At 48.4% G+C, this 23,324-nt stretch overlaps 1 protein-coding gene across 4 annotated transcripts in view; it reads right to left on the reverse strand.

Moving 5' to 3' along the window:
• LOC101825091 (protein FAM169B) overlaps positions 1–23,324 on the reverse strand; it is a 79,174-nt gene that overhangs the window by 31,639 nt on the left and 24,211 nt on the right. For all 4 annotated transcript variants that reach the window (XM_021235176.2, XM_013123461.3, XM_040730406.1 and 1 more), the window contains exons 4-5: positions 7,358–7,443; positions 664–841 (exon numbers count right to left, since the gene is read on the reverse strand). In XM_021235176.2, the coding sequence (XP_021090835.1) occupies positions 664–841; positions 7,358–7,443 (264 nt within the window). The remainder of the gene's footprint in view (positions 1–663; positions 842–7,357; positions 7,444–23,324) is intronic.

A 23,324-nucleotide genomic window follows, 5' to 3' on the forward strand; every position in this document is an offset into this window, starting at 1 on the left:
CCAGTGAGCTTGTGCAGACTTTCCCCAGCCAAGCCTGATGGCCGGAGTTTGATCCCCGTGGTGGGAGGAGAGAACAGACCCCACAAGTTGTCCTCTGACCTCCTCACCTGTGTCACCCCACCCCACTGCTGGCAAATAAATTAAATATATGTAATTTCTTAAATAATCTTTACAATGCATAACTTTATAAGAAGCAAGTGGCAGTAATGGTGAAACCAGTTGGGTCAGATGGTGACAGCCTTCGAAGGCTAAAGAAACTATTACGGAAAGCAGCTACCTGAAAGGACGGACAGACACCTTCATTCCAACCGCTAAACACCTACTGCTTGCCAAGGTCCTAGAAGGAAGCTGCTGTTGTCTAACCTAAGCTTGTTTCCATGGCCAATTCCCTGTCTTGTCTTCTGAGATAATGTCTGTAAGTCTTGGCATCTAGAATGTTTCCTGAACACGCATCAGCTGATGGCTGACTGTTAACATTGAGGAAAAGGAAAAGCATTAAGCTTCAGGCACACACACTGTCATAGGGGCACACAAAAGTTTAATTAGCTGTGCTTCCTGAGCCAGAAGACTCCACACAATGCTATGCTGAGGGGGTCTGCCAAGACAGACAGACATCCAAGGGGCCCTACACCACCCTGGCCTCAGAGAACATGAATCTCTCACCTTTCCTTTTGATTGAGTAAAATCCAACTGCTGCTCCACCTCTCCACAGAATCTTAGCTTGCTCCTTCGCTGGGTGAGGTAAGAAAAACATGTCATCATCATCCAGATTTCTCTCCAGTCTTCCAAAAATAATGGTGTTGAGAACAAAAAGTACAATCCTTTCCCCGAAGGACTGAACCTTAATGAGGAAAAAAAAAAAAAGAACAGTTGCCACCAAGTGAGACCAGACAGGAAAAGGAGCTCGTGGCAGGGGGGCCAGGTGAGGCTGGGCCAGGTGGGGCAGAGCTGGGTGGGGCGGGGCCGGGTGTGGTGGAGTGCTCTTGATCAGGCGTGAATTGTGGGGTCTCAGCACCACTCATTTATCACAAGGCAGTATGGAGTGAAGTGTCAGGGAAGACTCTGGGCCACAGACATGGACTGTGAGTCACAGAGTGTGACCAGCTTTGTGTAATAGAACAGGACGTTGCCTCCAGGGCGGCCAGGTCAGCCATTCCAAGAAATGACTGGCTGTGTCCTAAAATAAACCTAATCTGCCATTTTTACAGTGCTGACATCCTCGCCTTGGGAGTAGGGGATCAATTGCCACAGCAAAGCCACTCATTTCAAGTATGTGCTGGAATCCCAACCCTGGGGACTCAAGGCCCAGCTTGAACTAAGCAATATAATAGCAGAGTCGTCCCTGTCACCCAAGGTGTCCCCACCGAGTTAGAAGCCTTGTCTCACATAAGCCCAAATGGCATCATGTTCCTAACTGTGATTCTGAGTATGAAGGGGCAAATGTGTGTCTGAAATCAGGGTCTCTCTTCCGGACTCATAGGAGACATGGCTACCTGACCACGTCTGGCTACACGGCCAGGGTATGATCTGTTGATCCTGCAAACATCCATCCAGGCAGCACAGGTAACTGATATAATTTGATGCAGACGGTGAGAGCAGCCAGCTCTTCACATAATGTCTGTATTACAGTGCTGGGTTTTTCTCCTACAACTCCGCTATGTGACAGCCCTGTGGTGCATGTGTGGGCACGTGTGGGCACGGATCCACACCACCCCTGAAGCTGTGACTTTGCCCACGTGTTGTCACTTGCTTCTCATCTGCTGGGGGGTGGGGAAGGGGCTGGCTTACAGGTGCAGAAACTGAAGCGCAAAGAGGTTGCGCGCATGCATCAATATTACTGTCTCATTCCAAAGACTACTTGAGACAGCTGGGCTGGGGCTAGCTCAGAAATAGACTGGAATCACAGGCCACGGCGCCTCCATCCCAAACAGCACACCTGCTCAAGCCCAGACCTTCTGCTTTCTCATCCATCAGACCTGAGACTCTGGGAATGGGAGTATTCATTGAAAACATCAGTGCATGGCCGTACAGTCAATTTTAATCATTTATGCACGTTACTGTTCATATGGGGCTGCATGTATATGATGGGGTGTGGGGGTGTAGGTCAATATCAGGTATCATTCTTCAGGTACTGTCCACTTTAATTTTAGAGACAGGGTCTCTCACTAAAACTGGAATGTACCAAATAGGCTAAGTTGGCTAGCCAGTGAACCTCAGGGATCCTTCTGTTTCTGTGTCCCCGGCTCTGGGATTATAAGCATGTGACACCATGCCCAACTTCTTTATGTAGGATCTGGGAATTGAATTCAGATCATCGCACCTGCATGGCAAGCACTTTACCAAATCAAATAAGCCATATAGCCAGCCTCCTAGTTTTAGGTCTAATATATCCCAAAATTACTGTCCTCCCAACATCGTCACTATCGTTTGTATTTGTGGGTTCTCAGTCCTAGGAGACCTCGCCTTTATTCTTCTTTGAGATTCAGTGCAGGGGATAAGATCCCTTGAGTGTGCTCTAAAACACATCTGTTGCTATTGCTGTATGTGTACATGCTCTCTCTCTCTCTCTCTCTCTCTCTCTCTCTCTCTCTCTCTCTCTCTCACACACACACACACACACACACAAACACACACACACACTCAAGCATGCATGTTAGCATATGATGTATATGTGTAGACACATGGTACACACGTGGAGGTCACAGGAAAACTCTGTAGAGTCAGTTCTTTCCTTCCACCTTAACAAGGGTTGGGGGAATCAAACTTAGACGGTCAGGCTCATGGCAAGCACTTTTTCCCACTGAGCTATCACACCGGCCCACTTGTCTGCTTATAAAATGCTTACTAATAGTAACGTAGCTTGCCCTGGCGTCCTGCACAAACTGTCCAATGTCCACATAACTTCCTCATTGGCACAGGATGTAAAGTGTGTCACCTTTATCCGGAGCCAGCCCTTCGAAGAGGAAAAGACAGGTGTAGATCTGACTGATTCACTGTCTACCTCAGATGGTGGCGGCCAGATGAAGTTCAGCTTTAAGAACTAGCCGGCCTCAAGAGCTAATGGGTGTCATCTGGGAGGCGGTATTTTTCAACCAACGAAAGCAGAGGGGAACCAGAGTAGAGCAGCAGATGGCAGGTGGCAGAAGGGAAACACCCAAACACAGAGAAAAAGGAGGAAAAGGGAGTGTGCTTAATTTGTCCAGTTCCGTTACAGGAAGAAAAAATGTGTGACACGCCATGTTGACTTAGAAGTATTTCCAAAAAACATAAAACTAAAACCCACTGATTTATAAGCCATCATTGAGACCACTAATTGCATTAACAGTGAGAGCATTAAAGGGGATTTTTCTAGTATTGTGTGGGGAAAAACAGTGGCTAAGAAACAAAACCTGATTTTTTTTAAGTAAAGACAAAGTCTTAGAAAGAACAGAAGAAAATACTCATGCTTGAGGGTGGGAGGACATGGCTGGGGGCTGGGGGGGTAGAATGTCCCAGTGCGGCACATGGAGGGCAGATGTCCCAATGTGGTTAGGTTCTTTCTGTTCAGAACATAAACAAACACACACAACAACAGCACACTCTCAGAAAATTGGGAGTGAGCTCCCAATCTAAACTTGGAAGAGATGGGAAGTGAGACAATCAGCCCCTCTCATTCTGGAACTTCATAAGGAGCAAACCAGTCTTCTCATTCTGGAACTTCATAAGGAGCAAACCAGTCTTCTCATTCTGGAACTTCATAAGGAGCAAATTGGTCTTCTTAGCACCAAAAGTCACTGGGTCCACTTGTGACGAAGAGGCTGGGACAACGGCACACACAGCTACATCATGGCCCCTGGCTGGCTCTCAAGGAAGCACTAATTCTCTGGAGGAGACCTTGGCAGAACATCTATAATAGCATCTATTGAGTCTACTGAATCCAGATCTATTTTTTTCTAAACAGGCAACTTACAGAATGGGGAAAGAGTCATGCATGCAAGGTTTTTTATAGCAAATATGTGACAGTTCTCTTATTGCAAATATGTAATAAAAGGCTTGCACAGAGAGTATGTGGGGAAACGCCTACAATTTAACAATAAAAATTAAAATATTCCAATCAAAAAGTGGGCTAAGAAAGGATCGAAACAGGCATTCTCCCCGAGAGAGAACAGGAAAATAGTCAGCAAGGGCAAGAAAAGATGCTCAGTATCCCTCGCCGTCAGGGAATGCCCATCAACACATGTGTAGGGTACCACCTCACGTCTGCAGGGTGGTGAACAAGCTACTTGTATATGCTGTAATAAAACACCATTACCAGAAGTAACTTAAGGACAAAAGGATTATTTTGGCTAAGGTTCCAGAGGCAAAGGGTTCAGCAAGATGGGAAAGACATGAAGGAGAGAGAACGAGGCAGAGAGAGAACAGGATGTGGGGCAAGTCTCTAAAACTCCAAATCCCTCCCCCATTTCCTAATGGTTCCATTAACTCCCTAAATAGCACTACTAACTAGGGACCAAGTGTCCCAATACCCCAGCCTATGGGGGGACACTTCCCATTCAAATGACCACAGATAGAGAGTTGAAGAGGCAGACAACAGGGCTGGAGAGATTGCTCAGAGGTTAAGAGCACTGACTACTCTTCCTGAGGTCCTGAGTTCAATTCCCAGCAATGACATGGTGGCTCACAACCATCTATAATGAGATCTGGTGGCTTCTTCTGGCCTGCACGCATGCATTGAGGCAGAATGTTGTTTACCTAAAAAATAAATAAACCTTTAAAAAAAACAAAAACTGAAATTACATTTATAAAGATCCTTTCAGCTGGGTGTTGGTGGCGCATGCCTTTAATCCCAGCACTTGGGAGGCAGAGGCAGAGGAATCTCTGTGAGTTGGAGGCCAGCCTGGTCTATATGAGCTAGCTAGTTCCAGGACAGAGTCCAAAGCTACACAGAAAAACCCTGTCCTGAAAAACCCAAAAAACAAAAGAAGAAGCAGACAACAGTGCAAGCTGCCACGGACTAGGAGACTAAAGCATGCTGGCACTCTGGTGGGGAAGTCACCTGGCACAGTAACTGCAGAGAAATCAGGCAGTCCCTCAAAACACGAGACACACCACGTGACCAGCAGTTACGCTTCTAGGTATATACCCAGGAAGACTCAAAGTCTACGTCCTCATAAAAGGTCACAAAAAATACTCATGACAGCTAAGAAATGGACACTACTCAATATTCATCAACCACTGAATGGGTAATAAAATGTAGTCTCTCCAGATGCTGGCCTGTCATTCCACTAAAAACAGAGTTAGGAGAATGAAAACGCTGTGGAGAAGTTGACTTAAGCCTCTTAAACATTGTGGAACTGTACATTTTTAGAGTAAATTTATAGAATGCAAATCACATGTCGATGAAACTTGCTTAAAACAGGACTTAATTTTCAGTTTCCAGTCTGTGCGTTGGTGTGCTTGTGTGGTGTGTGTACTTGAGTGCGTGAATGTGGAAACCCATACAGAGGCCACACAGGAGCTTGGGTGTCTTCTTCAGTCACACTTACTGCCTTGGGACCGTCTCTCACTGCAGCCAAAGTTGGCCATCTTGTCTCAGCTGGCCCCCAGGGAGCTCTCAGGGTTCACCTGTCTCCTCCCTCACAGGTAGACTACACACAGCCATGCCTTTCTACATGGGTGCTGGGGATTCCAGTTGGGTCCTTAACACTTGCCCAACAGGGGTTCTTACTCACTGAGCCATCTGCTCAGCCCTAGGACTCAGTGTTTAAGGAGCTGTTCAATAGAAGAACTACGTTATAAACTCATTCTCCAAACTGAATTCCAACAAATGTTGACATTTCAATTCAGCACCTACTGAAACCCACGGAAAAAACCAAGTGGTTTTCTAAACAATGGTGGAAAGACATACCATTTCAAGATGGTACAGAAGCACTATCTCTATCTCACCTACATAATTAAATAAATCTGGCAGCCAAACGAGCAGGCAGTCATGGGACACACAGTCAGCTCTCTCTGATGCCTACCCCCTCCTCAGCTCCACTCCACCTGAAGTTCAGCTACCCTCTGACACTCTAAGAAGCTGCTGGCTTTACACTCAACCATCCCCGGCTCTACTACGCCACAGCCACAGGACTTCAAAGGCGCTAGGTCTGACATTGGAGGCACCAAAGTTTACACCCAACTAAATCCCTCACTCGCTACCTAACTCAAGCCTGTGCCTCCAACGACACAACACAGAGCTCGAAGACTCTGAAACTAGACCAGCCCCCTCAAAGAAGCTGGGATAACAAGTATGCAGGGCAGACCAATCCATTTCTAAATCTTCTATCGATAGCCATGACCTGAATGTACTCAACAGAAAACCTTTTCAACACAGGAGAGAAATGGGACAGATTAAAGTTTACAAACTGAGGCTCAAGGGGCCCTCGAGATGGTAAAACAGATATTGAACAGTAGTCAGGTGTTTGGTGAACGATCTCGTGTTCCTGTTTTCCTTGCTGGCAGGATGCTGGCTGGCATTGAAGGGTGTGACCCAAAAAGATGTTGAAATCCCCATCAGCATCCGTGAATGGGAACTTTTTCAGAACGGGTTTTATAGGTGATCGGGCCATGATGGTACATCAATCCCAAAATCCAACACAAATGATGTCCTTATCAAAAGGAGGACTCTCAACACAGCTGACAATGCTTCCAAAGAAAACAAAAACATGAACAGAGCCATCTTCAGGCCAAAGAACTGCTAGAGCAACCAGAAATGGGGATAGAGCCAACAACAGACCCCCTGAGCCCTCAAAAGAAATAGTCCCTGACTTCAGACCTCCAGCCTTCAGAATCCAGAGACAAAGAAAAGTTTGCTGTGGAAGCATCCCAGACTTGGTACCCCAGGGCAGCTCACTGAATGAATACACAGACAGACATCGTGGACTTAGAGGAACCCATTCTCCAGGCAGTTGGGGATTCAAAAGTGACTCCCTGATAAAAGCGTATGCTATCCAGCCTTAATTTATTAACACGGCCCCTGTAAAAAAGACCTGGGAAACCTGTTTGCAAATGTTCACTTCAAATCATATCCTTTCCATAGGGAATGGGCTCCAAAAAGCCCGTTCATGCACTAGGGATACCCATTCCCTACGGAGGGATACTCTCTCAGCCTAGATACAGCAGGGAGGACCTTGGTCCTGCCCCAAATGATGTGACAAACTTCAATGATTCCCCCAAGGGAAGTTTCACCCTCTCTGAGGAGTGGATTGGGGGGTAGAATGGGGAGATGGTGGGGGGAGTGGAAGGATAAGAGGGAGAAGGAACTGGGATTGGTATATAAAATAAGATTATCTTTAATGTAAATAAAAAATTATTTAAAGAAATCATATTCCCTCACCTTCCTGAGTCCGTCCCTTGTGGGATCAGAAGTTCTTAGGATGTCTTCAGTGAACCACCAGGACTCCTTTAAGTACACAGCCACAACTGAAGGAAAAACCAAGAGAAAGGCATGAGTCGTGCAACAAACTCACAGGGGTGGGGGCACTTTCAGCAGCGTGGGCCAACAAGTTGAGTGCTTTGTGGGTGAATCAGGTGACATTTTTATCGTTAGGGTTGTTTTATGATGCTGTGGATAGAACCCAGGACCTTGCATGTACTATGCAAGTGCTTTACCAGGAAGCTACCTCCCCAGCCTGGGGTCGGGTTTGCAGCATTCTGCAAGAGCACAAATCAGAAGAGTCACCTGAGAGGGATGAGACAGGCAGTTCACGGGTGGCCTGTCTGTGGCTCAGAAAAAGAAAGATCCCAATGCCATTGAACAAAACAAAACACAAACCAATACTGAAGCACTTGATGAGATAAGAATTACATTTTTTCTTTAGGTTTGGGGCTATAGCTCAGCTGGTAGGATGCTTGCCTAACGTGCATGAGGCCCTGGGTTCAACCCTCACCACCACATAAACAGGGTGGGGACTTCCATGGTGCACATACCTGCCAAGGACAGGGGAGAGACAAAGGTGGGGGCATAGGGAGCAGGAGCGTCAGAAGTGCAAGGCCACCCTCAGCTAGATACAAGTTTAAGGCCAGCCTGGGCTACATGGAACTCTGTCTTATATAAAAAATTTTTCTTATTAAGTATTATATCAAAGTCCAATCATTTGGGGTTAAAAAGATAACTCAATATTAAGCACCCACTGGCTAGGTATGGTAGTGCACGCCTTTAGTCAGGAGGTAGATGTAGGTGGATCTCTGAGTTCCAGGCCAGCCTGGTCTACAGAGCTAGATCCAGTACAATCGTGGCTGTTACACAGAGAAACCCTGTCTCTAAAAACAAAACAAACAAACAAACCAAAAAAAGCACGCACTGCTCTTGAAGAGGACCTAGGTTCAGGAATCACAGCACCCACATTGTGGCTCACAGCATCCACAACCCCCGTTCCAGAGACTCCGATGCTCTATTCTGACCTCTGCAGAATCCAGGCACAGAGAACACTCATACATGTAAGTTTAAAAATAATTCATCTTTTTAAAACTGTCCAATGATCGGCACACAAGTCTTTACTCTGCACACACCGACAGATCAGATGTTATCTGTGGGCTCTGAGTGAGAGAACTGCTTCCTGTGTGTTGAGCAATGCCTTGGCACTAGGCTCAGCATGGCCCGCCTTCACAGGAATTTCCTCCAGCCCCATAATGAAACGATTAGCAGCATCGTTCTGAAGACACTGCAGCTCTGAGAGGGAGGCTGGCTTGAAGACAACTGGATAGGAAGAGTAGAGTGAGGGTCTACCCTGGACTCTGGACCACACCCAGGAAAAGACCGCAGACGCAGGATGGGCTTCACCATGTGGTGGAGCACGTGGGGAGGGGCTGTCTTTGGAGAAAGCCCTGGAGCGAAGACTGGGGACGGGGTGGGGTTTCCTCCAACCTCACTCTTACCTTGCCACACCCCAATGGTGCCACCACCTTGCTGATTTACCCAACATCCTTTGAACCAAGTCTAGATGTAGACACATATTCACAATGCCCCAGATTCCTCACCAGAGTTGTCCGAAGACATCGCCCCAGTGTCTAGTTAACTGCCAGGTGGACTGGGTTTGAAACACCCAGGATAAGGTTGGCCGGCAGCATATAGCTCCCTGCCTGTCAATCAATGAGTTGATTACTCCATGTCTTCCTGCTCCATCTCTATTCATCCTCCTGCCTCAGGTAACTGAGGGAGGCCCTCGCCTGGGCCCATCCCTGTCTCCTTACCAGTCCAATCCTACTTTTCAAAAGGCAAACCCCACCCTGGCTTCTGTCTCTTTGCTCTCATTTCACATACAAAAGTTCCTTTGCTTGGTTTCTGCAATCTTTTATGTCTTTTTAATACTTTTTTCACTACTTTTTAAATCAGGTACCAGATCCCAAGGGTTTGGAAAACCACAGAAATTTTAAATGCATCTCTCCTGTCAACCCTTTCTAAACAAGGACTTGGGGGACAAAAGAATCAAAAACCAGTCACTTGAACATTTAACATAAGGTTTGCAACGTAAAACAAACATTGTGGACCCCTCAGCATCAGCCATCACTCCCTCCCACCCTATGCTGCTATTTGAGACGTGTTAGTAGAGATCCTGGAGGACCAGGCTACAAGGCACAAGCCAGACATTCAAGACAGTCTCACAACCTGCTCCTTTCCCCTCCAAAAACCAACAGCCTCTATGCCAGCCTGACAGGTTCCGATTGTGGTGAATTCTCACCACTGACAATGGTTGTAAAATTCATGCAGCAGACTGGGAGAGAAGAAACAATTAAATGCCTGACATTCACCTCTACTTATTCAATGCAATTAATTTCCAAAGTGGCAGCTACTAGAACTTGCAGAGGCATTCTACAGCCATAAGGGTTATTTCCCAGCTAACAAAGTGAAGTAACAAAACTGTTCTGTCTGCTAGCATACTGCAGTCCCGTAACACAGATGTTCTATTCACTAATAACGTTTCAAACAGAAGCATGCTGACATGGCACTTTCTGAGTTTCATGGAGCCCAGTACAGTGTTCATTAGTCGTGTTGCTACCAAATAGATTCAACTGGCCTCGTGATGCTTCTCAAAACTCATCTTCAATTACTGAGTGTACATAACAATAAAAACGAGTCCAATCAGATTTAACCTGTCCTCAGAACCAGAACCAGAGCTGAGCAGTGTGGTGCATGCCTTTAATCCCTGTGAGTTTGAGGCCAGCCTGGTCTACAGAATGATTATCAGGACAGCCTCCAAAAGTTACAGAAAAACCCTGTCTCAAAAAAAAAACAAAAGAAAAACAAAAACCAGAGCCAGCCTGGAGGACACAGCAGCTTCTGGTCAGTGAGCCACAAGTGTCTGGAAATACAGGCAGGAAAGATGGCAACAGAGCCCATGCCAAAGGTGTCACAGCATGGCAAGGACGTGTCATGTGATGGGACCAGGTGGACTGACAGGTGCCATGTGGTCTTCACTGCAGAGACCCTGGGTCTAGCAGCACTAAGGGTAACAACATGTAAACCAAAACACCTATGCTTCAAAAACCAAAACTACCACACAGGCCAGCATGTTCTCAGACTCCTCCCTCCCCCACCCCACCCACCCACCTCCTATCCCAGGAATTAAGGAGCCAGCAGGCCAAGTCATCATGATCGATCTCTCTCTCTCTCTCTCTCTCTCTCTCTCTCTCTCTCTCTCTCTCTCTCTCTCTCTCTCTCTCTCTCTGCTGTGTGTGTGTGTGTGTGTGTGTGTGTGTGTGTGTGTGTGTGTGTGGGTGTCTTGATGGATTTTATTCTATGGCAAGCCAAGGTTTCTCAAACAAGTTAAGACAGTGAGGTCCCTAAGTTGAACTCCCAGTGGCCCAGATTCATCCCAGGCATGAAGGGATCAAGTGAATTCAGCTCTCCCTGGCCAAGCTCCCAACTCTGTCCACAGAACCTTGGCCCCAGGGACTGATGAGTCCACCTCCCTCCTGACTCCAAGGATTGACAGCCTTCAGAGAAAGAGCCCAGCTATCTGCCCTGACAAAGGCAAGGGGTGCTAAAATTGACTGTCATGAGGACCCAGAGGAGACAGACCTGCAGAGGGGGGAAGGGACAGTGTCCCCAGAGAGCACCACAAACCCTGAATCACTGAGTAAGGCTTCAGCAGGCAGATGAGACAAGCAGTCAATGCACAGCCAAGTCAAGGAGCCCAAGTCCAAGGCTACATTCAGGATAACTCAAGCAGCTGGGTGAAGAAATAAGGGAGAGACAGACAGTTGCAAATGCCAGTTCTGTTTCTGACATCCGATGGACTTCAGCAAGCAGTGAGCAAGACAGTTGGCAGCAACTCCATACGCAGCCCTGGGTACCTGGTGCAGGGAGGAGAGTCCAGACTTCAATGCCAGCCAGGCCTCTAATGCGAGTTCCTCCATCACTAGCCACATGTACAGATCCTTAGCCCAACACAGCATCCTTTCACCCTGGTTCCATGGCAGGCCCCATGGGAGAATGTACCTCGCCAAAGCACATCTCCTAAAGTGTTGGAATTCTCCTGTGGTTTCCAGAAAGTTCGCCCACCTGCCTTAAACTCTGCAAAGCAGGGTGAAAAGCCTTTGTTGTTTCAGCCTTCTGTGAGGCAATTAAAAAAAAAACGACTTTTATAACAGGCCATCTCTGCCTGGGAAACTTGTTCTCCAGACAGTCTTCTGCTCCGTACTACACAGAAATGTCTGTCTGCCTGCTATCTGTCACCCTGATCAGGGTGTGTACCTCACAAGACTGTGTGTGTGTGTGTGTGTGTGTGTGTGTGTGTGTGTGTGTGTGTGTGGCATGTGTGTGCAGATGAGCAGTACATGTCAGTACACATGTGTATGTATATGCATGTGTGTAGGGAGAGGCTTGTGGTCCACCTCAGGTGCCACCTATCTTATTTTTCAAGACAGAGCCCATCACTACATCCCGGGCTCCCTGACTGGACAAGGCTGGCTGTCCAGAGGGTCCCAGACATCTGCCTATCTCCCTGTCCCCATCACAAGTATGCAAAGCCAGGCCCAGATTTTTAAGTGGGTACCAGGGATCGAACTAAAGTCTTCCTGTATATGATTCACTGACAGCCTTCTCTCCAGTCCCCAAAGAGATCTCTAAGCCTTGTATCCTACTAAGATAGATTCCTTATGAGACAAAGTTAAGCCTTTCTAACTTAAGTATCTTCCAAAGGAATACCCAAATAAAACAAGCATTTGGAAAAAGCAAATTTTCCATGGCATGGTTAGGTAGTTAGTGGTCCCCTATCACCTCGAATGGGCAGGCTGTGACAGCCAGAAGCAGGGGCAGACTTTTCAGGCTGAACTCAGGAAAGAGTTCTGTAACGAATTAGCAACATCCAATCAGGGGAAGGGGGCCTGGATGGCCATTTGCCACCTCTCCCAATTTGCTCCAGCAGGTGACACCAAAGTGGCACACAGCCCTACCACAGGTAGTAATTCTGCAGGGTTAGTTCCCCAAGAAGCACACACACTCCAAGAAGTCACCAGTGCAAAGACTAACTACATCCACTCAGGGGGTTAAATCTGAGCTCTACCCTAGGAAAGTCCAGCTTAGAGAAAGACAGAAGGCTTGGGCATGAACAGAGTAAAATCTGAGCACACCCAAGCTATGCACAGCAGGAGGGGAGGGAGGAGAGGTAGGTCACTCAGAACAAGGATCCTGAAGAATGTGCCAGGGCCAGAAGAATGAGCGGGCAGCAGGCAGCAGAGGAGGGCAAGACAGAATTGCCACATCCACACCAAAAGCACAGAAGGAATAAGGCGGGCGGGCTGGCGGGGGCGGCACACACCTTTAGTCCCTGCACTGGGGAGGCAGAGGCAAGCGGATCTCTGGGTTTGAGTCCAGTCTGGTCTACAAAGCAAGTTCCGAGACAGCCAGCATCACACGGAGAAACCCTGAGAGGATAAGGCTAGTCTGGGGTGTGCTCCAGAGCTGACTGACAGTCGCTCTGACTCCAAGGAAGGAGTCTCGAGAGACACAATTCAGTCCCTGTAGTAAAGTAGCCACAGTTGACACAATAGCATGCCCACACACTCAGCAAGCCCTCGACGCAATGGCAGCTGTGGCACCTCATGCCGTGGCTACCAAGCTCATTCTGTGTCCCAGGTGAAGCTCGGGGGTTGAGACACGTGCTCATACGTGTATAAATGGTGCCACTGATGAAAGTGGTTAGTCTCGCTCGTTCCAAAGCCCCCACTCTAAGCATTGTGACCACAGGGTACAATGGCCATTGTAGAAAAACTGTGGTGTAGAGCTGGGGCCAGGCCACGGAAGAAAGAGGCCAGCAGAAGGAGAGCAATGAGAAAACAGCCCAGGCACTGTGTGGCAGGGGCTGGGAAGGGAAGAATTCTGCAGAGCCAATGTTGTCAAGCTGTTGCCACACCGAAGGGAGTGGGGAGCCTGGTACCTCTGCAGCAAATCTTCGTGCCAGGCACTGTTCACTCAGCACTGGAGATCCAGCAGGGCGACCTGGCCGTGACACGCACTGTGACAAGCACTTCAAGACTGGCTGGGAAGGATGGAGACTATGTTCCAAGACCAAGCTTGAGGCCACAGCTGGTGGCCAGCCATGGGACAGGCTCCAGCCTTGGAGAGCACAGGGGTTGGATCAAGGTATCAAGGCTTTATAATAAGTCACAGAAGAGACCAAGAAAAAGAGGCGAGTGTCCAAGCTCAGAAGATATACACCGCAGAGAAGGAGTCTAATGTGAATGAGGACCCGGGGAGATGGAGACACATTCGTGTGGGCAATAGTTGTGATGTTTGTCCCCGTGGAGCACGAGCGCTGACCACAGGGGGCGTTGTGCATGGATGCAGGTGAGGGAACTCTGGTATAGCTCGGTCTCAGGTATCAACTGTGGCACCCAAGGCTGTATGTACTTAAAAATGCTATTTGTAGGAGTGAAGGGTGGTTTGTTTTTGTTTTTATTGGTTTTCTGGGTTTTTTGGGCTTTTTTGAGACTTAAAGTGTAAAGAATGGATTAGGAAGCTGTGAGTCAGAGACTAGGAGGAGACGTGAAGGCTAAAGGTGATACAGCCCCAGAGTGCAGGGCTGGCCTGCAGCAACCCTGCTGGCAAAGGACAAGGTGGGGGTGGGGCAGAAAGGGCCTGCTGGGGGTGGGTTTGATCCCAGACAGCAAAGCGGGCAGCCAGCTTAAGTGGAAGGAAACAGGTGCCTTAACCAAGATGACTCAGGGACCTGAAGTCACAGAAGTACCAATGACAGGCAGCCAAGAAAGCTGGGAATTGTGGCACATGTCTGTAATCCCAGTCCCCCTCAGGTTGGGGAGGAAGGATTACTAGGAATCTGAGGCCAACCCGGGCTACACAGACAGCAGGGAAAGGGTAGCCAGCAGGCAGTTGAATACATAGCCCAGAGTAAGAGACCTAAAACTCACGCCTCACACCATCTTCACAAAAAAATTAAGAGAAACCAGTGTCCTTCATCTGCCCGCCCCCCAACACTCATCTTACCTTCCCAAGCCAGCTGTGAAGGGTTCCCACACTGCCACAAGCTTCTTCATCGCAGCTAAAAGACTCCAAGTCCCTCAAGTCCTCACTTTCCTCTGCTGCTGCCCCACAGTGGAAGTTACCACCGGCCTGTTACGAATCTTAGAAATATGTGTGTTGGGGTTGGGGTGGCGGGGAGCACGGTTAAACCAAAGTGGCAGGCCATCTTTCCCAAAAGCAAATACATGTGTGTGTGTGGGGGGGGTGATGAAAAGTTCTGGCAGAGGCCAGCACATAAACACATTCCACTGAGTTGCATGACTTTTATGCAACATTGACTGCGCTGGTCAATAATTTAAGGGGAGGGGAAAAATACACCCGTTGACATAGCAACCGTCACATTGCATTACCCGGGCTACCATTTCCATACAGATGTTGTCCTTTAAAGGACAAACACTTCCCCAGATGCCCGTGAACTTGGGCGCCTTCTGTCATAGAGAAAGAAACATCTAGCTGGAAGTACCTTCACAGCAGCCTCTGTGTTCCTTGGGCTTTTCCTGCCTAATGCAATTTTGTTTTCATGGCTCTAGATCTGAACTCAGGGAAAATGGGGTTGAGGGACAGGGTGATCCCCGGATCCGGAAGTGCAGTTGAACTAAGAGATACCAGGGCAAGAAAAAAAGTCTAGTCTATCTAGGAAAGGACCAAAGCAAACTCAATAAATTTCTCATAGTTGCAGAAAGCACAGAGATGCAGACAGGCACCCCAGTGTCATGGATACCTTCCATATGTCCAGAAGCAAATTCGGGTCTTTGCCCTTCAAGTCAAAGACCCCCTATTCCAGACACTGTAAATATTTTCCTTGACCTCCATGGTTTCCACACACCATGAGTTCCTTGGAATGAATGACATGCCTTCCCAGGGCACTCTTTCCCTTTGGTTAAATCCATTTCGTGGTAAGTACCACAAATTAACAGGGAACAGAGAGGAAAGGCCACACCATGGCCAACAGGTGTTCCAAAAACCCACTGTTGCCACTGTGAGGGAACCCCAATCCGCCTCCTTCACAGACAAACAAAACTCTGGAGTTTATATCCGTCTGTGGCTACAGAACACCTTAGCAGCCCAAAGAAGTGGGCACCTATGAAGAGGCTGAGTTTGCAGTCAGAGCCCACCCTTTTCTACCCCCTTAAGGGTCTGAACTATCTATGTGGGGCTCCTCCGTGCTCAAGGTGAGACCATCTGATGCACCCCCAAGATGGTATCTACCTTTGTATGACACAAGGTGCATGTATCAGCTAAAACAGGCAACTGCTAGGTCTCCTGGGTCCCAGATGCCAACAGGGTGTCTGCTAACCCAGGGAACTCTGAAGGAGATAGCCTACTCTACATCTCTGTATTGGAGTCTGGGGAGGGGGTGGAGTTAATATTCCCAAGCCAGAACAATTGTATTTTTCCTCCTCCGCTGACTCTGCGGTGCCATCCATGAGTTTACTAGAGGCATATACACCATTTATCTGGAGACTCACATGGACAGGCTCATTCTGCTAGGAGCTGGGTCTATCCCTCGTACCTCCCTTCAAGAAATCCACATCTCTACCCACTCTGTACTCAAGACTCCATCCCTAAGCCATCCTCAAAGTCTCGATACCCTGCTCAAGGGTAAGGAGTGCCTCAGAAAGGGCATTCTGTTCCAAGAAATGCCTCCAAGCCCTTAGGGATGCAGCTCCCATCTGATCCTCCATTTCTGCAAGCTAACCACCTGCCCCAAAGGCAACACAGAGGTCTGCTCTTAGTGTCGCAATAGTCCTTGGACCAAGACAGCCTCTCAGAGGGCTGTCTACACAGAGGCTCTCTTTTCATCCGAATGTTTGCCTTGGCACTCTCTGTCACTGCAGGCTATAATGGACATGTTTTTCCAGGGGGGGGAATCATCATTTTTCAATCCTCTGCTTGTTTTTCTCAGGGTGCACATGACGTGCAATCACCAAACACTGTAAATAAATTAGCAGTGATTCAAAGAGTGAACGTTACGCTTGGTCGCAAAATGTCCTGGGAGCCAAGGGGAAAGGCAGACTCTCGTGGGGGAAGTCAATGTGTGGCCACAGCTGTTTACACTATCAACTCAGTCTCTGTCTCCGGAACTGTCTGGCTTGCTTTTTCTGAGCCTGGGCCACCACTGTGTATCACGGCTCGCTGGGCAGAAGGCTCGGGAACACGTGTCAGGTATCTTTTTGGGATGACACACACCTTTCGGAGCCAGAAGATCCGAGTGTCCCTCCTGCCTTCACAGTTCTTACGATCCACCCAAGAAAATCAGCCACAAGGAACGACCAGTACCATGGGCAGTGACATACACAGAGCTTCAAACTGGATGTGCCCCACCCTAAAGGGACACCTAGAGCAGGAGTTCCACTCAGGAGAGCATCCAGATCTAGCCCCCTCTGCCACAGTATGCCTTACTCCTTGCTGCCATTGCTGTCCACGGATCATGCAGGAAAAGCCCTCAGTTGATCCCACCTGACACCATTTTTCCTAAATAATCAAGCTTGGTCAGCATCAGCACATGACTACACCCAAACAAACCTCCTTTATCCTCATCTTTCATCCACTCCCCTAGTGATTTCTTTCCCCCTGCTTCACCCAAATGTGCCAGGCCAGTCCACTGAACCCCTGACCTGGCTACTGGAAGCCTCCAGGGATGACTATTCTGGTCTCTGATTGAAGCCAACTTTCCTTCCAAGCACCCAAAAGGCAGTCTGCTGAGCACTGTAGCAGCGCCTAGACCCTCGTCTCCAGCCCTGGTCCCACCCAACTCCCAATTACATCACCAGGCATCTTCTGAACTCTGTGCTACCCTCTGACTCCTATCCATTATGGCTGCCAGGGTAAGCAATGGCCAATGACATAATAGGATAACTGTAAAGAGAAACTTGGAATCCCTCAAAAAAAAACAATTGGAGGAAGAGACTGGTAAGATTCATTGCTAGATTCTCCAGGGTGGGGGGCTGCTTTGGAGCAAGCCCAGGCGTGCCAGCTGCCAAAAGCCCAAGTCCCCAAGCCCTAGAGGTCACAGGAGTCAGTGGCCTGTGTGGGCATGAGGAGAAGCAGATGCCACCACTGAGCCTGGCACCAGGAGACAGAAACAGAAGGCCAAGGAAGCGGCTGTAGGCATCTTCTCAGGGTTCACACTCCTTGTTTAGCCCAACTTCTACCTTCCTGCCAAGAATCATTGGCTCTCCCTTTACCCAAGCAAAGCCATCTCATTCCAGAAACTTCTGTAGCACTCTGGTATTGTGTCTCTGTCACATGACTCAATTACAAAGTGTCATCTTTTACCAGTCTGCTGGCTGACATCTCACCACTTGGTTTTATTTAATAAACAAACAAATAAAATGTATACCAAACAAACATTGTCAGAAGAGAGCTGAAAAGAAAAAAGCTGATAAGGTTATCAGCAAGTTTCTTAAGGAAGGCAACAGTAAAGTGACCCAGCAGTTCCCAAAGAAGCCTGTCATCTCAAAGTGTCCTCTGTCACAAAGATGTGACTGTGCAAAGGAGAGGAGGTGTGTCCATAAGGGGTGTGTCCCATAAGGAAGGACCAATCTCCAGGCTTCCAAAGACCCTTTATGACCATGGGGCCATACAAGTCCAGAACAAAGACAAGTGCTCAAGTATTTCTAAGGGAGATGGGAACAGGGACAGGAAGGACAATTCCCAGAAGCTCACAGGCCAGCTAGCCCAGCAGACACAGTGGCAAACAACAGAGACCATGTCTCAAACAAGGTGAGCGACAAAGACCAACCCAAGGCTGTCCTCTGACTTCCACACAATGGGCTCTCTCTCTCTCTCTCTCTCTCTCTCTCACACACACACACACACACACACACACACACACACACACACACACGAGACAGAGAGAAACACAAGGGAGAGACAGAGGAAGGATGGAAGGAGGGAGGGAGGGAATGAGGGAGGGATGAGGGAGGCAGGCAGGAAGGCTGACTGGCTGCAGCTGTGGAGAACAGAACCCAAAAAACAAATGTGAAATACTTGATAGTCGCAGAGGGCCATCCTCACTGCAAAGGCAAAAAGCTCTTGACGCTAAGAATTCATCCTACAGCTGCCAGAGCCTATGATGTGACCCTGGAATGGAAAACTACTCTTCCCAAGAGCATGCAGAGTCAGGAAAGGACTAGAAAGAGCAGACGACGCAGTGGCTTTGGGAAGCCCCGAGCTTTGTCCTTAAAAGGTCACATGAGTCCCTGCAGGATCCACTTCTCCGAAGAAACACCACAGAAGCAACAAGCAGAGAACGAGGAGCAAGGAGAAGGCAATCCCAAACAAGAAAAGAAGTGTCCTTAAAGAGGCCACACCTACCAGCATGGAGGGCCCAAATGTGGAAGGCACCAGATCAGAAAGGAGACACAAGGGCATGTCAGCATATCACACCCTAGTGGCCTGAGCCACCCAAGGGTACAGGGACCAGATCTTCCCAGATGCTATGATTGGCTTGTCTGTATACACCTGTCCTCTCAGCATCCTGGCTACCAACACAGCACCACTGCCCTGCAGATCAAGTCTTACCAAGATCCATCTCACCCTAGCTCTGAGCATCTAGCTGGAAGCCTGCTCCTTCTTTTAAAGTGGGATTAATAGTTAGTCAAGCAATAAAAACACGTTCTCAGGAAGTGAAAATAAAATAATTAGAATTGAATGTTGATATATTTGAAATAGAGATAAACTGGTATGTTCAGAATTGAAATAGAATTATTCCAAATGACCCATTTTCTCTTTCTGAAAGACAGCCACGGTGCCTAAAACCCACCTTGCCGAGCCCTGGCCCTCAGGATTTCAGCATACCTTCAAAGGTCACCATCTGGTTGTTTATTCATCTGTGTGTGTGTGTGTGTGTGTGTGTGTGTGTGTGTGTGTGTGTGTGTACACGCAGAAGTCAAAAGAGGACATTAGCTCTTTAAACTGGAGTTAAAGGAATGTGTGCGATACCTGGCTTGTTCTATGCCAGGATTCAAACCCTGGCAAATGCTTTTAGCCACTGAGCCATCTCTCCAGCTCCCTCCAGGAGCCTTGAAACACCCCCTCTCCCTCCCCACAGGCCTTATCTGCAGCCTGGTCCCCTCAGACATTGCTCCACCCCTCCCTTTGTCCCCTAAACATTCCATAGACAAACACCATTTGTACAGACATGGCCTGGCTGGCAAAGGAAGTCACTAGAAACACTAACTTCTTCCCTCCTAGCAGCCCTGGATCACAGCTGCTGCTCCCCACTGTCTTTTGAAAGCCATGTGACCCATGGGCCTACCCTTGATCAGTTGGTGTTTTCGGATCAAGTATATGACACTTACCCAATAGGCAGTTTGGCGTGTGCAGAACAGTCAAACTAGACTACCTGGGTTTGGCAGGCAGAATCTGTTGGGGACAGAATTTCTGCTCATAGAGTTTGACCAGAGGTTAACACATGAGTCTGGCCCTCTGAAGTCACACGTTTCTCTCATACAGTGAAAACGGAAAGGTGAAGAGTAAACCAGGGCATCCTGCTCTCTCCTGAAATGGTCCCAAAGCTCACGCTTTCTGCCCCAGGTCATTCAGTTTCCACAAATGCCCTGGGAAGTACAAGATGTTTTCTGTTTGAAAATGATGAGCCTTGCTCAAGAGAAGCCAAACAGCCCAGCCAACACACGCAGGCAGTTAGCTGAACCAAGACTTCACGTGGCTTCACTTCACTAGGTGCATTCTATTGCACATGCAGGACACCGGAAGAAAAGGCAAGGGTCACCAGTGGTGGCCACCATGGACACTAAGGTGCATTTACTAGAGAAGATGAGGGGAAGGTGGCCTTTCATTTGGCATGAGGACTTACTTTCTATATTCATAAACACTTGAGATCAATTGCTAATTTAAAAAGAGGGCAGTAAATCATGAGGAAGTATCTAAAGGCCCTTGGGAAGCCGAGGCCACATAGGAAGCGGGGTTGACCAGTACCTCTGTCCACTTCCTCTTAGGGAATATAAACCAGCAGCTATGTAGAAAACCAGAGTAAATGCCAGCAGCAGAGACAAGAGTGCCTGCCTCTGAAGCCGCCTTTGTGTGGGATGCATTTACCGTTTCCTACAGGGAACGTGGTGGAGGCTTCATCCCTCATGTTTGAGCAGGATGCCATAGCATCGGCTGCCGGCCACTGGGGAACTGGCCCTTCCAGGATGTTTTTCATTTGCTTACAGACTTATCGGAAGTCACTGTAATGGAGTCAACCAGCTTATCAATAATTAACTCACACACAGTTATCAATAATTAACTCATATGCAGGGCCGATCAAACAGCTTCCATTTAAACACGCATCTGCCTTCACCACAATGCAAAGATAATGGTACAGGAGCCAACAATTCCCTTCTCCATAGACACGGCTCAGCACAAGGGTAAATGACACACTGGGCAAAGCCATGAAGAATCCTTGTATTAGGTCTACACGTCTCAAGTCCCAAGGTATACATTCTATGAAGATGCCTTCTAAACACTGGAGTAGCATGCATGGGGCATCAAGAACATGCATGCTTCTCTGAAATCATGAACAGTCGCAGCTAGCAAAGATGGAACCCACGGCAGCAGGAAGTCACACGGAAACATTATTAAAAGCACGCTCGCCTACGAGCATGGGGCCACAGTGAGATTTTTTTTAGCACTTGTGAATATGTATTAGGATATACGCTTAAAAAACAACAGAAAATTAAGTACAGTGCAAATGGGAAGCAGATTTCTAAGAATCCATCATATGTTTACATGGCGCAGACTGTCTTTAAAGGCCACAACCAGGTTCCTGTGCAATGCCTAATGGGGTGAGGGAAGCGGCTGATATATGGACATTTTCCTAAAATGAGTCAGTTTTTCATAATCTGTGCATCCAAGTACTCCTCCTCTTCTTCCCTGGTAGGGAGGTTGCAAACTCAAGGTAGTGTCCAAAACCTAAGGTTGCCAGGTGGCGGTGGCGCACGTCTTTAATCTCAGCACTGGGGAGGCTGAGGCAGGTGGATCTCTGAGTTCGAGGCCAGCCTGGTGTACAGAGCAAATTTTCCAGGATAGGCTCCAAAAGCTACAGAGAAATCCTGTCTTGAAAAACCAAAAAGAAAAAGACAAAAGGAGACCAAAAGCCTGAGGTTACCACGAACCCTCTCTTCAGGGCAGCCAAGCTCAACTGGATGCAGGGAGAGAGAGCAGCCACCCTCACTGCCATCAGAGAGCTCTCACAAGCCTCTGTCGGCCCTGGGGCAATAGGGAGGCTCTGCCACCACACCCCCACCCAGACAGCACTGCCATCAGAGAGCTCTCACAGCCTCTGTCGGCCCTGGGGCAACTGGAAGGCTCTGCCACCACAACCCCAACACCCAGACAGCACTGCCATCAGAGAGCCCTCACAGCCTCTGTCGGCCCTGGGGCAACTGGAAGGCTCTGCCACCACAACCCCAACACCCAGACAGCTAGCCAAGCAAGAAGAGAAACATGAAGTCTTCCATACTTTTGAACAGCTTGTCCCCAAAGATGTCACCTTACACTTGGTTACACCAGTCAAGCAAGGGATCCTCTGAGGACACACTCCCAGCAGACAGACAGGTGACAAGCAAAAACATTTCTCCGGGGGAGGTGGAGAGCTGGGACAGACAGACCTCCTTTGCAAAGAGTAGTTAAAAGACCTGGAATCCCACCATGTCAACATGTAAGGAGGCCTAAGTAATTAAAAAGTTTGTTACCAGTAGACTAGCGTTGCTACCTCTCACTGGAAAGCAATGCAAAACAAACAAGAAGACGTCAAGTAGGACTGTTTGCTGTGAGGTCAGAGGTAAGGTGCCTCCTACGGGCTCGCTGGTGCTCTGGGTTCAGGCAGACCAACCAGCTAGTCCTCCCCACTGCATGCTGCTCCCTGCCAGCACCTCCAGCCTCTGCCTAAAATGCAACTGACGGCAGGGCAGTGGTGGCACACACCTTTAATCCCAGCACTCGGGAGGCAGAGGCAGGCCGATCTCTGTGAGTTTGAGACCAGCCTTATATACAAAGTGAGTTCCAGGACAGCCAGGGCTACACAGAGAAACCCTGTCTCAGAGGAAAAGGAAAAGAAAAGATGCAACTGACCATGAGCGTGTCTCTCTGCAGAGACCTTATCCCATAGAGCTGTCACAAAAGCCTGTAGCAAACAGTTTCTCTGTGACCGCAGGGGTCGATCATGAGTCACAGACCTATAACCATAGCCACCAGAAACAGAAACGCCATCCGGTTGCCACTCTGCAGAAACTGAGCCTTCCTGTACTCTAGCTGGGGCCTTTGGCAAGTCACTTGACCTCCCTGAAGCCCTGGTTCGCTGCATTTGGTGACAAGGATGACCTTTTCATTCCACAAGGTCATGGTGATGCCAGATGATATCCCGGTCAGTGCCCACAACTCTGTAAACCGCTGCTAATGAGGACAGCAAGGGTGGTGACCCCAAAAGCAGCTTGGGGACTGTGGTAGGAGGCATGTGAAATGACCCATGTCTCAATAAAATAAGAAGATACCACTGGGCTCCTAAAAGTTGAAAACAAACCAGTCTACCTTAATAGTCTTCCAAATTCAAAAACGGACACTGTCAATACTCCCTAAGTATTTGACCTTCATACATCAAGACCCCTGGTTTTAAAAACCCAGGGCTGTACATGTGGCTCAATCATGTGCTCACCTAGTACATGCAAGGCCCTGGGCTCCATCCTCAGCACTTCATGCCCGCACACACACACACACACACTCACAAACACAAACACACACATCCCACATACACTAATAACTACCAACCACGGGGGCTCAGCAGTTAAGAACACTGACTGCTCTTCCAGAGGGC

The sequence above is a fragment of the Mesocricetus auratus genome, unplaced genomic scaffold (genome assembly GCF_017639785.1).
Source record: "Mesocricetus auratus isolate SY011 unplaced genomic scaffold, BCM_Maur_2.0 Super-Scaffold_4256, whole genome shotgun sequence".
NCBI classification, from domain to species: Eukaryota; Metazoa; Chordata; class Mammalia; order Rodentia; family Cricetidae; genus Mesocricetus; species Mesocricetus auratus.